This window comes from Rhincodon typus, chromosome 6 (assembly GCF_021869965.1).
Source record: "Rhincodon typus isolate 14 chromosome 6, sRhiTyp1.1, whole genome shotgun sequence".
Taxonomy (NCBI): Eukaryota; Metazoa; Chordata; class Chondrichthyes; order Orectolobiformes; family Rhincodontidae; genus Rhincodon; species Rhincodon typus.
In genome coordinates, this window is record NC_063337.1 from 47,292,776 (window position 1) to 47,309,265 (window position 16,490).

Consider the following 16,490-nt stretch of genomic DNA (forward strand, 5'->3'; position numbering starts at 1 on the left):
GATACATGAACACATTAGTTTTCCATTTCCACCATAATAGCAGAAGAAAACCCGCACTGCAAATGGGGACCAATATTCGGTGGGAGAAGACTGTAGAATTCTTCATGAGCCTTTTGAAACTGCTTTATCTTACAGCTGGCTTATGCAGCACTAATACTGTTGAAATGACCCAGATGAGATATTTGGTCTGAAGTCGTACGTGATCCCACTTATTAAAATGTTGGCATTTGCGAAGTCAAGCACATTAGGAACAAACAATTTTCATTTTTCTTGTGTTCCTCCTGCACTAGAAGACATCTCAAAGTACAGTGATATGCAACAGCAGGGGCATAGATGGGAAAAAAATGAGGGTGCAGCCCCAAGGTTTAGTCAAAAAGAAAGGTTTTGTGAAGGCTTTTGGAGAGCAACGAAGGAGGTGGCAAGGCAATAGTCACTGGGCAGACAGTTGTTATTTTTGTGACAGTTTCCCTGACAGCATCCATGTCTCTTTTACCTTTGCCAATTCATTAATCTAGGGTAACTCTGTCTGTTATTTTTATGTATTATTAATCTCTCCTTTACAGATGACAGAAGCAATACACTGAAGACTTGGTTTATGGCAGAGTGCCAAATTATTGAGACTGTTCACAGAGAGGTTTAATGGAGCTCACATTAATGAAACAACCGTTGTACACTTTTAACTTTTAAATGTGAAATTTCAGTGATACGACTTTACAAAGAGTAGTTTATGATACAGAAGAAAATCATATTTGTAAGTATTTAGGCCTCAAAATCGGACAACATGGGGAAAGGGTGCGGGTATTGTAATTAACCCGTACACATCGATTGCAATGCAGCCAGTATGTAAACTTCATGTTGCCTTCAAATTTGCATGACAGCTGTGTATATCCAGTGGTAAATGTGTTGTTCAGTGGTTGCATGCTTCAGCAGGGGACCCATGCTTGTATGACATTGGTACCATGTAAAGTTAACAGGCATTATTTAAACCCAGCCTGTGCCTCTTAAAGGGAAGGTGCATTCTGGCTGTAGGAAGTGCTGGAATTGACTGCAGAAGAAATTTGAGCAAGAACACTGAAGTAGACAGAGCAAAGAGTGTATTCCAAGGTTTTCTGATGCCAGTCCGGGATCCTTAGAGGTGAAACACATATATTGGTTTGTGATGCTGACACAGCTAAAGCAGAAGCAGATTAAGGACAGGAGGAGAGAGGGGACTATGGGGGTCAGGTGATCCTCCAGACAAACTATGGGTAGGTTTGGCAGTGAACAGCAATCTAGCCCAAAGAACTTGGATGTAGTGCTGCAAGAAGTTCATTGATGAACTGGGAGCAGAAATTAACCTTGAAACTGCCCCATCATTCAATAAGGTCTTAGTTGATCTGTTTGTGTTTCAAATTCCACATTCCTGTCTATCCCTGATAATTCTTGATTTTCCTGCCTTGCAAGAATCTATGTACCACCACCATGAAAATATTCAAAGACATTGCCTCCACCACCTTCTTATGCAGAGTTCTGAAGTCACGCAATCTCTAAGAGAAAAAAAAAGCCTCATATCTGTCTTAAGAAAGCAATACCTAATATTAAAACCACACCAGTTCTGGGTTGTCTCACCAGAGGAACCATCTTTTCCAGATCTATTTTGTCAAGTCCATGTAGGATCTTATACACTTCAACCAAGTCACCCCTTCTAACCTTCAAAGGAAACAAATCCAGCTTGTTTAACATAGTCTCATAAATTAGCCTGCCTATTCCAGGTATCAATCTAGTGAACCTCTTCCGAACCACCCACAACACACTTACATCCTTTCATAAAATAATAACAGCAAAACTGCATATGGTATTTGAGATAAGGTCCCACTAATGCCCTGTATAACTGAATCACAACATCCTTATTTTCATGCCCAATTTCTCGTGTAAATAGCATCCCATTAGCCTTCCTGATTACATTCTGTTCCTCCGTGCTAACATTGTATGACTTGTGCACCATAACACCTAAAGCTTTCTGCATCTCTCAATTCTGCAGTCATTCTCTGTTTAAGTAATACTCTGCATTTTCATTCATGCTGCCAAAGTGAGCACTTACCAGAAATTTACCTACTCACCTGACCTATGTATATCTGTCTGCAACTGCCTTATGTCTCCTTCATAACATATTTCTCTACCTATTGTCTACCATTCTGTGCCTATCTTGGTGTAATCTGCAAATTAAGCTACCATGCCATCATTCCCCTCATCTCAGTCATTAATGTAAATTGTAAAAAGATGAAGCTCCAGTCTACATCCATGCAGGACTCCACTACCAATCAATTGAAGATCTGTTTATGAATACTCTGTTTTCTCCCAACCAGACAAACTTCCATCCATGCTACACTCTGCTCATCTTTGCATAATAAACTTGTACATGGCACTTTTATCAAATGCTTTCTGGAAATTCAAATATTGTATGTCTACAGCTCCCCTTTATTCACAGTCTATGCTACTCCTTAAAAGGACTCCAATAATTTGGTTAAAAATGACTTTCCTTTGACAAAACCGTGCTGAATCTTCCTGATCGCCATAAGGTTTGTTAAGAGCAACTACAGTCACTTTAATAATCAATTCTAAAAACTTCCCCACAACAGAAGCCCATAGTTTTCTGTTTACTGCTCCCTCCCTTTTTGAATTGAGGGGTTGTATTTGCTACATTCCAGTCTGATTGAACATTTTCAGAATCTCCTGATTAGCCCTTTGGTCATTCTCTGCCATTTTTTATATTCTGACTCATTATCTGATCTGTCACATCTTTGCAGTGCTAAAAGCTTTTTACTAAAGTTTGATACTTTCCCTAACTTCTGTAGTTAATCATGGATGGTGCGTCCACTTTTTTACTTTGTAACAGGAATACACTTATTCTAAATATTCTGAAAATATTCATCACTTTGTGAGGGAGGTGGGGGGTGCAGTGAGGCTATTTATTAATCTTGTCATGTTGCACAATAAAGTGTACTCTCTGGTCGGTTCCAAAATGGGGTGTTCTGAGAAACTATCTCAAAAGCTTTCTATGAACTTGTTATCCATGAAACTATTGTTCTTCTGATTTTTACAGTTTATATGTAATAATCAAAATGCCCATTATTATTATTATCACAAGCACCCAATGTTTCTTGTATACTTTGTCCCACATTGTGGTTACTGTTAGGGGATCTGTAGACCACTCCTACTAAGGACTTCTTTCCCCTGTTATTCCTCATCTCAACCCAAACTGTTACCATATCCTGAACCAAGGTAATCATAACTATTGCACAAATGCCATCCTTGAATAGCTATCCCTCCACCTTTACAAAGCTTTCCAATTTTTCTTGAATGTCATATACCCTCAATATTCAGACCCAATCCTTGTCATTCTTAAGATGCATCTCAGTAATGGCTGTCAGATTGTATTATTTACACAAATTAATGTAAATATCAATGTGTTTATTTTATTTTGAATGGTACCTGAAAAACTGAGAACCTTTAATTTTATCTTTTTGTTATCTTCATAACATCTCGTCTTGATTGTTGTTGCATTCTTGGCTTTTTTTTCCTCTGTTCCTTCCTGCAATTCTCTGACCCTCACTTCCTCTATTTTCCTCTCATCTTATCTCTATTCTTTAATATAATACATCTTACCATATTTTATCGCTTGCACCCATTATTTAATTAAAATCCTTTGTATTTCACTAGTTTAAGATTCATCAGAACACTGGCCCCAATACAGTTCAGGTGCAGATTGTTTCAACAGTACAATCCTACTTCCCCACCAGTGTGTTAGTGGCCCATGAACTGGAACCCACTTCTCCCATACCAGTCTTTGAACCATGTATTCATCTCACTAAATTTATGTACACGACACTAATTTGCAAGCAACTCAGGTAATAATGCAGAGATCATAACAGAAATTGAACTTTTGAATTCGGTATCTAGGACTAGTTCATTCCTTCTTTGCAGAACCTTATTCCTTAATCTATCTGCGTCATTTGTACCAATACGGACCATGACCACTAGATCATGCCTGTCCTTCTGCAAGTTCTTTTCCTGCCCTAAGCAACTGTCATAAACCTTGGTATCTGGCAGGCAGCACAGCCATCTGGAGTCTCGCTCTTTGTTACATAGAATGGTGTCAATCCCCCTTACTATACATCACCTGCTACTATATTCCTTGCTGTTGTTCCGCCTTGAATGGTTACCACCATGCCATCATCAGTTTGCTCATCCACTATATAGCCCCCACTTTCATCCAAACTAGGCTGAGCAAACCTCAAACCTGTTGAACAAGTGCAGAGGCTGACAGTGCTGCACTCCTGCTCTCTGGGTTACCTTACCTGCCTCACTCACAATCACACCCTACTGTTCCTGACCACTGACCAAATTAGAAGACTCTGTCCTAAGTGATGTGACTGGCACCTGGGTACAAATTAATCCAGATAATTTTCACCCGCTTTGATATGTTGTGTCTGTAATTCAGCCTTTAGCTCATGAATGTTGAGCTGGAGCTCTCAACTTCAGGCATTTGCTTCAGATGCGTTTGCCCCAGATCACAATAGTTTCCAAGAGCTCCCACATGCTCCAACCTTGACAGATCACCTGACCTGCCATCCTTAATGAGTTATAATCATTTAATTACAATAGTCATTTGTGGTTATTGTCTTTTACATGTTTTTATTAACTTTTCTACAAACTTATACATTATTTTAAAATCTAAGAATAGAAAAAACCTTAACTGCTTACAACAGACTCAGTAAACAGCTAGTTACTTTCTCCATAGTATAGCAAGATCCAGTTCTATTCAGATCTAGTGAATTTAGTTCCTCACACAAATGGTCAAAATTCTGAGTGCAGCTTTAAATGCACCACAAGCTTCAGATACTGTTCAATGCACCAGACCCATTACTCACCAGTTGGCAACTCAAACTTGAGATTCAAATCTTTACCTTTTCCTCACAGTCTTAGTCTTCACTGTTCATCTCAGAGCTACGCCTCACAGCCATAGTTCGCAAACACTACATTCACTGGCATACTTCCTTCACTCTTGGATAACAAGGTAATTCAAACAGAAGGCAGTAGGAATTAGCTTGTGGCGAAGAAGCATGGCTTTATGGAGAAGACAGTGTGTTTCATCATTGGAATTACAACTGAGCACATGGCCTGCGGTTCACTCTCAAAATGATCAGTTCTGATACTGACATGTGGTGGAACCTTCACGTAATAGTAAACTAAGCACAAGTAGCTCACGTGTAAAGCATGGGTTTGTAGGGTGTCACAGCAGTCAAACAAACATGACCTCTAACCAATTACTAAGCAAGCTGAGGCAACATCCTTGAGATCAGCAAAATCTCTGTGCAGCACAAATCTACAGCTTGCTGTTTGAATGTATCTCTCATGCTCCCATCACTACCAGTAAGCCAATACACTTGCCGTTGCTCCCATGTTGAGAGGGAGCAGTTCAAAGCAAAGTCATTTAGACCTGATCAAGGTTGTCAACAGTTCTCAGCAGCCATGCCCATAGTCACTGGGACAACACTGAAGGGTAGCCTGGTGGCTCACTGGCTAGCACTGCTGCCTCACAGCGCCAGGGACCCAGATTTGATTCCAGCCTTGGATGACTGTATGGAGTTTGCACATTCTCCCTGTGTCTGAGCGGGCTTCCTCCCGCAGTCCAAAAACATGCAAGTTAGGTGGATTGTCCACACTAAATTGTCCTGTAGTGAGCAGGCTAGGTGGGTTAGCTATGATAAATGTGGGGTAGCAGGGATATGGTGGGATGGTCTTCAGAGGGTTGGTGCAGACTCGATGGGCCGAATGGCCTATGTCTGCACTGTAGAGATTCTATGACAAATTCACAAGGACAACAGTCGCTCAATGAAGTACGGGGAAATTAGCAGAAACTTGTATGCGATATGGCTTGGTTTATCAAGCATGTCACCATGGGGCAAGAACAGTTCAGCCTAAGAATATTTGTTTAACATCGCTACCATTTCCTTTTTGCTTATGATATTTTCACAGGCAAGTGAGACTCTAAGGACCTACTCAGCTCATCTTAACACATTTTTAAATACTCTTAAAACATTGTTTCGTTTTTGTTTAATGTTCCAATGAAAAGACTTAATTTTTTTAATGTTTTTATTTTCTTGCTATTCTTTGCATCCACTTTATTAGACTCTCTAGCCCTCTGTGTCAATTCTGTTTTTACACAAGTTGCTGCACTGTCTAATTCCCTCAACTTCCGACTAAATTTTTCTTCGCCTTTTCCTTTAAAGCTCTGTCCATAGCCCTACTTGTACAGTTTGCTGATGTTGCTCCCAGCCCATCTAAATAGTACCCATCTTAACATGAACTAAAATGCACTGTTTTTGAGCCATTGCATCAGCCTTGTTTATTCTCTGTTGCTTTCTCAAAGAATTAAATGAGATTAGTCAAACAAGTGATTCCCTTTCAAAATCAATTCATTCATTATTGTATAGTCATTGTTCTCCCTTTGGTTTCCCGATGGATTTTGTTTTCTCTTTTGGGGGATTCCATTATTTTAACATATTCCCTAACATAAAGTGACTGTTCTGTCTTCCTTGTTAAACATGAGTGGAATGTTAGCCCTCTGCCTGTTCTTCAGCAAAATACCTTTTTCTAATGAATAATTCAGTGTATGTAATAGTTATTCTTCTACCTTTTCCTAAGAATTGTTTTAAAAGATACATGGATGCAATTCATTCTGAGCAAGGGTTTTAAATTCTTAGAATTAAATTAATTAATTTATTTAATGTTTCTTCTTCCTAAACTTTAAATGTAGCTAAATCATTTCTAATCTCATATTCTGATTTCATGTCAGGCTCATCTGTCTCCCTGGTAAGTAATGGAGCAAAATAATCTTCTAATATCTCTGCCACTTTGCTATAACTGCCTATGATTTTATCCTATCCAGCCCCTAGTGGCCTAATTTTCATCCTTAATTTCGTTTTTCTTTATTTCCATCCATTTAGAATAATTTATTATTTAGTTTGATGTTTCTTGATAATAAAGTTTAAATGTTCCTGTTTCCTAACTTTCTTTTGACTTCTCTCTTCAGCTTTGCGTATTCCCCCTTATTACTAAATAAAAACCAAAAGAATTGCTGGAAAGGCTCAGTAGGTCTGGCAGAATCTGTGGACAGAAATCAGAGTTAATATTTCAGGTTCAGTGAGCTTTCTTCAGAATCCCCTTGTTACTACTGCCCATGTACTTTATCCTTACTTTCGCTCTAATGTCCTTATCCACTCATGATGTTGCATTAGTATTTAGCTTGTTCTTGCCATTTGGTCAAATATAGTTTCCCTTGATTCTGTTTAACACCATTTCAAATGTTTCCCATTCCTCTTTGAACTGGATTTGCTAATATAGTTGTTAGTTGCCCCAAGTTCTTTTAAGTGCTCCTTGAAATTAATTTTCTTCTAATCCGTTACCCTAGCCTCTGAATTGGTTATGTTCTATTCAATTATTATCTTAAATCTTACCTATTGACTAGATGGTTTCCTACTTTTACCTCTCTGATTCATTCTCCCATATAGGATTTCTACGTGGTGGGTTATAAAGAAGGTCCTTTCTCAATTGTAGGAATTCGATTCTTTTATCCCTTTTTCATTCCTCTTCTGATGATTTAATTTTAGTACTGCTGAAATTTCCCATAAATACTGCACCTTTCCACTGAGTTAGTGGATTTGTTTGCACACTTATTCCTCCATCTCTCTTTATTTAGTGATGTGTAGACCATCTTGATTCATGTGTTTGACCTTTTATAATCTTTTGTCTTTCTACATATGGATTCTATCTCAATCTTATTGATGCTGTACCACATTTTGATTGCACTAACGTGCCAATAGCATTTGAAGTTGGACAGATGCTATCATAAAAATTCAGCTGCTTGCATTTCTTTAACTTACATGAACAAATACATTAATACTTAAAATACAAGAGATATAAAATGACAGTCATAATTCATTATTGTGGATTCATTTTTCATTGCACATTAGCAACTTGTATCTAATAAAGAATGAAATGCTAGTGCAACCCTGCTGTGTCTAGCCCTGTGCTAGAATAGACAGCAATAATTACTGTGTTAGAACCTTCACTGACTTTTCATTATTTTGTTTTGTTCTTCTTAACAATTTTGGTTTGGATCTGTGAACTGTTAGCCGAGAGCTTAAAGGTGATCTTTGGACTTTGAGCAGCAGCTTGTTATTTACTTATGAAGCTAGGTCTGAAAGTTAATTACAGCTTAATTCTTGTTAAAAACCCTACAGGTGCTTTAACGACAGAGAAGCCTTATGCTCAAGAAAATAGTAGATGCTGAATGTTGACTGGAACCTTACAGAAAGATGGTCAGTCTGGCAAGGAGAGGCCAGAGATTGAACTGTTTTATGTTAACTGTGTTTAGGTCAGAAGGATAGTGTCTGCAAAAGTAAAAGCTTTAGGATAGGGTTTGATTGCTCTCTGGTTGCTCTTTGAGTATCAACTTATTGAAAGTTCAGAGTGCTAGTATAGTCCACATGGAGAATATAAAATTAAATAAATATTCTTTGGAGTCTACTGAACCTATCTGCATGCATCAGTGTCATCAGATATGATCCCATATGTTGGTGATGTTACAGATCATAGAGACTGCTTAGGTGACATGGCCCGTTACATCTTATTTATTTTTTCCTTTTAATTTATTCCTTCATTATTTCTATTCATCTTTCTGTCTTTGTGTGAGAGTGAGGGATAGAATTAAAGAGGATTGGAGTTAAATCTTACATATTATATTAAACAGAACAGAATGTAACAAAGAGATAGGAAGAACTGCCGATGCTGAAGTCAGAGATAACACAGTGTGGAGCTGGAGGAACATAGCAAGCTAGGCAGTATCAGAGGAGCAGGAAAGCTAACGTTTCGGATTGGGACCCTTCTTCAGAAAGGGGGGTGGGTGGCGGAGGGGGGTTGGGCAGGGAGCTCAGAGATAAATAGAGAGAGGAGGGGTGGGGCTGGGGAAGGTAGGTGGGATGGTGATAGGTGAGTGCAGGTAGGCAGTAGTGGGGATTGGTCAGTGAGGTAGGAGGAGCAGACAGGTGGGAGACAAGACGGACAGGTCAAGGAGGCGGGGATGAGAGGGAGGGTTGGTCATGGGATGAGGCCGGAAGTGGGGGAGATTTTGAAACTTGTATAGTCCACATGGAGACCATTGGGTTGTAGGCTGCCAAGGTGGAATATGAGGTTTCCGGGTGGCGTCATTGTGAGACTGGAGGAGGCCCAGTAGGAACATGTCGTCCAGGGAGTGGGAGGGGGTGTTGAAGTGGTTCGCGACTGGGAGGTGTTGTCGTTTGTCGCAAACAAAGCGTAGGTGCTCTACAAAGCGATCTCCGAGCCTCCGCTTGGTCTCACCAATGTAAAGAAGGCCACATTGGGAGCAGTGGATGTACGGTTGAACATCTGTCTGATGTGAAAGCTTTTTTTGGGTCCTTGAATGGAAGTGAGGGGGGAGGTGTAGGGGCAGGTGTAGCACTTCCTGCTGTTGCAGGGAAAGGTGCCAGGGGTGGTGGGGCTAGTGGGGAGTGTGGAGTAGACGAGGGAGTCGCGGAGAGAGCAATCCTAAGGAAGGCAGATAGGGGTGGGGAGGGAAATATATCCTTGGTTGTGGAGTCAGATTGCAGGTGGTGGAAGTGGCGGAGAATGATGCATTGAATCCGGATGTTAGTGGGGTGATACGTGAGGACAAGGGGGATTCTGTCTTTGTTTTTGTTGTGGGCATGGGGTGTGAGGGCAGAGGTGCAGGAAATGAAAGAGATGCGGTCAAGAACATTTTTGACCACTGGAGGGGGAAAGTTGAGGTCCTTGAAAAACGAGGACATCTGGGATGTTCGGGAGTGGAACGCCCCATCTTGGAAGCTGCGGCTGAGGCAGAGGAATTGGGCGTAGGAGATCGCATTCTTGCAGGAAGGTGGGTGAAAGGAGGTGTAGTCTAGGTAGCTGTGGGAATCGGTGGACTTGAAATAGATATCAGTTTCGAGGTGGTCACCAGAGATGGAGACAAAGAGGTCCAGGAAGGAGAGGGAGGTATCAGAGATGGCCCAGATGAACTTGAGGTTGGGGTGAAAGGTGTTAGTAAAGTTGATGAACTGTTCAAGCTCCTTGTGGAAGCATGAGGCAGCGCCGATACAGTCATCAATGTAGCGGAGGAAGAGGTGGGGAATAGTGCCCGTGTAGCTGCAGAAGAGGGACTGTTCCATGTATCCTATGAAGAGGCAGGCATAGCTTCGGCCTATGTGGGTTCCCATGGCCACTCCCTTAATCTGTAGGAAGTGGGAGGAGTTGAAGGAGAAGTTGTTAAGGGTAAGGACAAGCTCAGTTAAGTGCAAAAACAACATGGTAGAGAGCAGAATGAACGAGAGCTTGTCAGAAATAATCATGGGAGATTTTAAGCTACAAATAGACTGGAAAGGTCAAGTGGCAAAGGTAGCCTAGATGAGGAATTCATAGAAAGTTTTCATGATTGTTTCTCATCACAGCATGTTCTGGAGCCAACCCGAGAGCAGACTATACTAGAGCGAGTATTGTGCAAAGAGATAGCAATAGTTAATGATCTCATTGTGAAGATGCTCCTGCATAGCAGCAGCCGTAATATGAATGAATCTTACATTCATTTGAGGCAGAGAGGAGTGAATTTTTTAAAATTTAGATAAGAGCAGTTGTGAGAGCATGAAAACTTAGCTGACTAAAGTGAATTGGCAGATTAGGCCAAAGAGAGACAGTTATTTATAATAATAATAAAATAATTCTAAAATGATAAACAGAATATCAAACTTAAAGAAAAAGCATATAATGGTCCAACTTCAGTGGAGAAGACAAAAGACTGGACAGAATATTAAAAAATAAAGAATGACCAAAAAGTTAATGAAGAGGGCAACATTAGATTACGAGAGGAGGCTAGCTAAACATATAAAAATAGATAGTGAGAATTTGTATCAATTTTTAATGAAGAAAAGAGATAATAAAGTGAGTACTGGGTCAATAGAAAGTGAAACTAGAGAACTAATAATGGAAAACAAGGAAATGGAAGAGTGGGTAAAATGCAAGAAAGTTAAAATCACCAGAAAATTGGAACTGAGTAAATTACTGGAACTGTAGGCAGACAGGTTCCCAGGTCCTGATCGATTCTTTCCAGGATCTTGTAAGAAGTGGCGGGTGAGAAAGATAATGCATTAGCTTTAATTTTACAAAAGTATCTTGATTTGGGAGCAATTCTATTAGATTGGAAAATAACAAAATATCTGATTTATTCAAAAAGGGAGACAGAAAGCAGGAAACTCCAGGTCAATCAGCTTAATGTTAGAAGTTATCATTAAAAACATTATAACAGGTCATTCGGATGAGTTCAAGGCAATCAAATAGAGTCAGCATGGTTTTACGATACTGTGTCTGACCAATCTCTCGAAGTTCTTTGAGGAGGTAACGTGTGTTATGGATAAGGGAGAACTGGTGGATGTTTTATACTTCAGATTTCTAGAAGGAATTTGTTAAGGTTCAACATCAAAGGTTATTACAAAAAATAAAAGCTTATGGTATAGGGACAAGCATATTGGCATGGACAGTAGATTGGATAGCTAACAGAAAGCAGAGAGTAGTTGTAAATGGGTTGACAAGATGTAATGATATAGCTAAAACGAGTGGACAAAGATGTGGTTAATGGAGTATAATGTGGGATCTTGTGAAACTGTCTATTTTAGCGGGAAAAATAAAAAAAAACATATTTAGAAATGGTGATATATCGCAGAGCTCCATGATGCAGAAGATCCTGGGTGCCCTGGTGAATAATTTATAAAAGGTAAACATGTAGATACAGCAAAAAATTAGGAAAACTAATGAAATACTATCATTACAAGGTAAATTGAAGGCAAAAGTAGAGAGATAGCGCTTCACTCATCCAGGACATTGGTGAGACTGCATTTTTAAGGAAGGATGTAACTGTGTTGGGGGCAGTTCAAAGAATGTTTACACGTCTTATACCTCGAATGAGGTGGGTTGTCCAATGTGGAAAGTTGGACAGCTTAGGCTTGTTCTGCTGGAGTTTAGAAAAGTAAACATGACTTGATTAAAACATAAAATCCTGAGGGGTCATGCCAGAGTAGACGTGGAGATGATGCCTCCTCTTATGGAAGACTCTAGAACTAGGCATCACTATATACACATACACATCTAATGTGCAAATCTGATTCAATCCCTAGGACCTTTTGTTTTTAGCATTCAAATCCTGCATGAAAACGCTGCCTTGTTATCTCTCTAATATTGTGTAAGATTCACATACTTTCTTCCCTTTTGGGGAGCTCAATCTTGTAGGTTCCCCAGAGTGTCAGTTGAAACTTAGTGATGTATCCTGATGTTGTTTCATCCTTATTTCTCTCACAAGTTGCGACAGAATTGGCTTCATCTGTAATCTGAAAGAAAAAGGTAAAATTTATAGATGAACACAGTGAGTTGGACATTTGCCTCTTTTAACTTGAAAACTGGGTTAAAACCTAACTCAGAGATAATAGGAACTGCTGATGCTGGAGAATCTGAGATAACAAGGTGTAGAGCTGGATGAACACAGCAGGCCAAGCAGCATCAGAGCAGCAGGAAAGCTGACGTTTCGGGTCGAGACCCTTGTTCAGCTTTCCTGCTCCTCTGATGCTGCTTGGCCTGTTGTGTTCATCCAGGTCTACACTGTGTTATCTTAAAACCTAACTCAGACTGACAAGGTGAAGGCCTTCTAGTTAAACAATTTCTCTGTGTTTGAGCAGTCTGAATTCAGTTTCCACCGGTCACATTGCAGAAGACAAGATTTCCCACAATCTGATACTTTTTACAAATTATTTATACTAAGAATGAAGGCAAACTTCATAATGAATATTGATAAACTAGGAAAAGCTTAATAAATCAAAAATTAATGACTAATTACACTAAAACTGGGATTTAGTGGTCTGTGTCCTAAAGGTTAAAGAGGTAACTTCACAGTATAAAAGTTAGTTTACATTTTGGGAATACGGCAGATTATTAGGAATCCTGGAACTTCAGTAATACTACCTCATTGGCTTTTTCATTCAGCCACTGCAACTAGATCCAACTTCTGGGCTTTCTGACCAATTGCAGGAGTCGAGCATAATGATGACCTGCAGCAATTTATGATAGCACAATTGTTTGAAGAAATCATACGAGGATCAGAATTTAGGCATGGTAAATCTTCAGATTTAGCTAGAAATCAGGGAAAGGGAAGCATAACATAACTAGACAGCACTATGCTTCATTGATACATCATTGGACCTACAGTATCAACCGTAAGGACCAAAAGCCAAATTCAGTTCCCTGTGGATGGGCAGAAGAAACATGTCTCCAAAAACAAGCAGGGTTCGTTGACCAGGCAAAGGAGGTCAATAGCAGGATTTTCATGCATGTTCCTGGATACAGAAGCTTGACTACAGCAGTAAAGTGACTTGCTAGCCAATCCTCATACTCTTGGTACTTCTGGTTGAAGATGGTTGCAAATTCTTGAAGCTTGCCTTTTGATCTGATATGCAGGGCTCCCCTACCATTAAGGATGTGAACTTATAAATTAGGAGCAGAAGGAAGCAAACCATCTGTATCCAATTCATTCAAATGTAATTCTCCAATTTCAGAATAGGATATGAGTCTGCTTTTGTTACCACGTCGATTTTGCAATAATCAACGCAGAATTCTGTGATCCATCTGGTTTCGGCATCATCACTACAGGTATTTCAACTCAGTTCTATATTATCATCATCTATCCTGAACTCAGTCTATTCACTCAATTAAAATAATCTCTCTGCATTGAGTCTATGAGGTGTTGGTTTGTAGGTAATGTATTTCCACACTAATGCCATGAAATGCCAAATTCGCCATTCCCACAAATTGATTTACAATTCTGTAATAGCCCTCATAAGTCACTTTGAAAGGCTTCTGGAAGATAAAACATGATGCTGTAGATGATAAGCCTTTAAGAAATGGTCCATTTAGAAGGACAGGGGCGGCAGATACATGGGAACACCTGCAAGTTCCCTTCCAAGCCACTCCCAATCCTGACTTGGAAATATACCACTGTTCCTTCACTGTTGCTGGGTCAAAATCCTGGAATTCCCTTTCTAATGACACTGTGGGTCAACCCACAGCAGGTGGGCTGCACGGGTTAAAGAAAACAGCTTCTCAAGGGCAACTAGGGATGGGCAATAAATGCTGGCCAGTCAGCAGTGTCCATATCCCACAATGAATTTGAAAAAAAGGAACAGATCTAGGTTGTTCAGTCCCTTGAGCCTGTTCTACCATTCCATAGGATCATGGCTGATCTGACATTCCTCATGTCCACTTGCTGCCTTTTCCCAATAACCCTTGATTCACCTACTAATAAAATATCTATTTCAGGCTTAAATATACACAATGACTCTGCCCCTGCAGCTTTCTGTGGAAAGGAGTTCCAAAGACACAACCCACTGAGAGAAGAAATTCCTCCTCATTTCAGTCTTAAATTGGTATCCTCTGGTCCCAGAGTCTCCCATGGTGGGAAACATCCTCTCAGCATACCTGTCAGGCCCCTTAAGAATCTGATATGTTTCAATGAGATCATCTCTCATTCATCTAAACTCCAGTGGGTAGAATCCCAACCTGTTTAAGCCTTTGTTTGTAAGACAATCCCTCCATACTAGAGATCATTCTAATGAAGCTTTCTTGAACAGCCTCCAATGAAATGAAGTATTTCCTTAAACAGGGAGACTAAAACTGGTCAGGGTGTTCCAGATCTGGTCTCACCAGTGCCTCGTACAGTTGCAGTAAGACTTCTCTACTCTTATACTTCAACTCCTTTGAAGTAAGGGTCAACATGCCATTCGCCATGCTATCTAACCTTTTAACCATGCTCATATTATCCAATCTGATTGTTGCAGGGTCAACCTTTTTTCGATTTCTGTTGTATTATCCACTTGTTCTGATAGTTCCATTTCACCGTCTACTTCTTTCACTCTTGCAGTACAGTTTCCCTAACCATCATTCATGTCATAACAGCTAACATTTCTAACATGCCCCGTTAGCTGATTCTTTCCTCTGTCCACTCACTACATTATTCACATCATTGAGTTTCTTTAGGATTGACTAACATTCATTGAACGTTGTGTTTAATGATCCCTCGAGACAGGTAACAACACTAACACCTTGTCTCTAGCAACAAAGTTTCGAACTTTAGCCTTTTTAACTTTCATTGCTTGTTGAGCCCCCTTCAAATGCTTTTTGGCAGCTCACATGTTTTGGTCAGTTTCTTTTTGAAATTCAAAACAGAGGCTGGAAGCATAGTCTTTGAGCTTCAGTTTATCAAATTTTCTTTAATCAATTTAAGTGGTCTTCTCACCTCATATACATATATTAGTTCAAAAGGACTAAATCCTTTGGGTCTCATTAGGAACATCCCTAATGGCAAACAGTAACAAAGAAATTTCTTTATCCCACTCATTAGGACATTCTTGACAATAAGCTTTAATCATGATCTTCAAAGTTTGATGCCATCTTTCCAATATCTAGAGACGGTGTGTGATGAGCAGAATATGTAAATAATTTTATTTCCAAATTGATCATCATTTATTTGAATATTTGAGACGTAAAATTTGAAACTTGATCTGACTGTGTATATTTAGGCAAATATCATATTACCATATCTTGTAAAAAGTTGAACCAACTTTTACCAATACCACTTTGCTGCAATTTTTCCTAAAGGTAATGATTCAGGAAATCTTATGGAAACTTCCAAAAACATTAAAGATACTGATTCCAATTCCTGTTCCTCTGTCAGCATTCTACACAATCACGTAAAACCCTGTTGAACAGATCTTCAAAAGCTGGTATCAGAATTCAATGTGCCGTTTTAATTGAGGGTTGAGGTTTTTCCACTATTTGACTTGGATGGCATGTTTGGCAGAACTTGATGATGTCTTTATGTAATCCTAGCCAATATAAAATATTTCAATATTTTAACTTGTATTTTCCTAGTACCTAAAACTGCCTTTGGAATTTTATAAGTCACTCAGTGGGGTGGCACTGTGGAACAGTGGTTAGCACGGTTGCTTCACAGTGCACATTCTCCCCCTGTCTGTGTGGGTTTCCTCCGGGTGCTCCGGTTTCCTCCCACAGTCCAAAGATGTGCAGGTTAGGTGGATTGGCCATGCTAAATTGCCTGTAGTGTCTAGGGATGCACAGGCTAGGCGGATTAACCATGGGGAACGTAGGGTTATGGGGTGAGTGTGGGTAGGATGCTCTTCGGAGGGTTGGTGTGGACTTGATGGGCTGAAGGGCCTGCTTCCACTCTGTAGGGATTCTTTGATTCATAAAATGTTATTGTGATACTCAGAAGGAACTACCACTTATTGCACCACTGCCTAATTCTCATCAAATCCATTTGTGGAATTTCTATTAAAGAAGATATGCTAAACAAGTCAGCC

At 39.8% G+C, this 16,490-nt stretch overlaps 1 protein-coding gene across 1 annotated transcript in view; it reads right to left on the bottom strand.

The window, feature by feature from the left end:
- The window catches only part of LOC109933936 (PC3-like endoprotease variant B), a 746,762-nt gene that overhangs the window by 17,549 nt on the left and 712,723 nt on the right, over positions 1-16,490 (bottom strand). Inside the window, exon 17 of the mRNA XM_048598131.1 lies at positions 12,323-12,452. Coding sequence (XP_048454088.1) covers positions 12,323-12,452 — 130 coding nt within the window. The remainder of the gene's footprint in view (positions 1-12,322; positions 12,453-16,490) is intronic.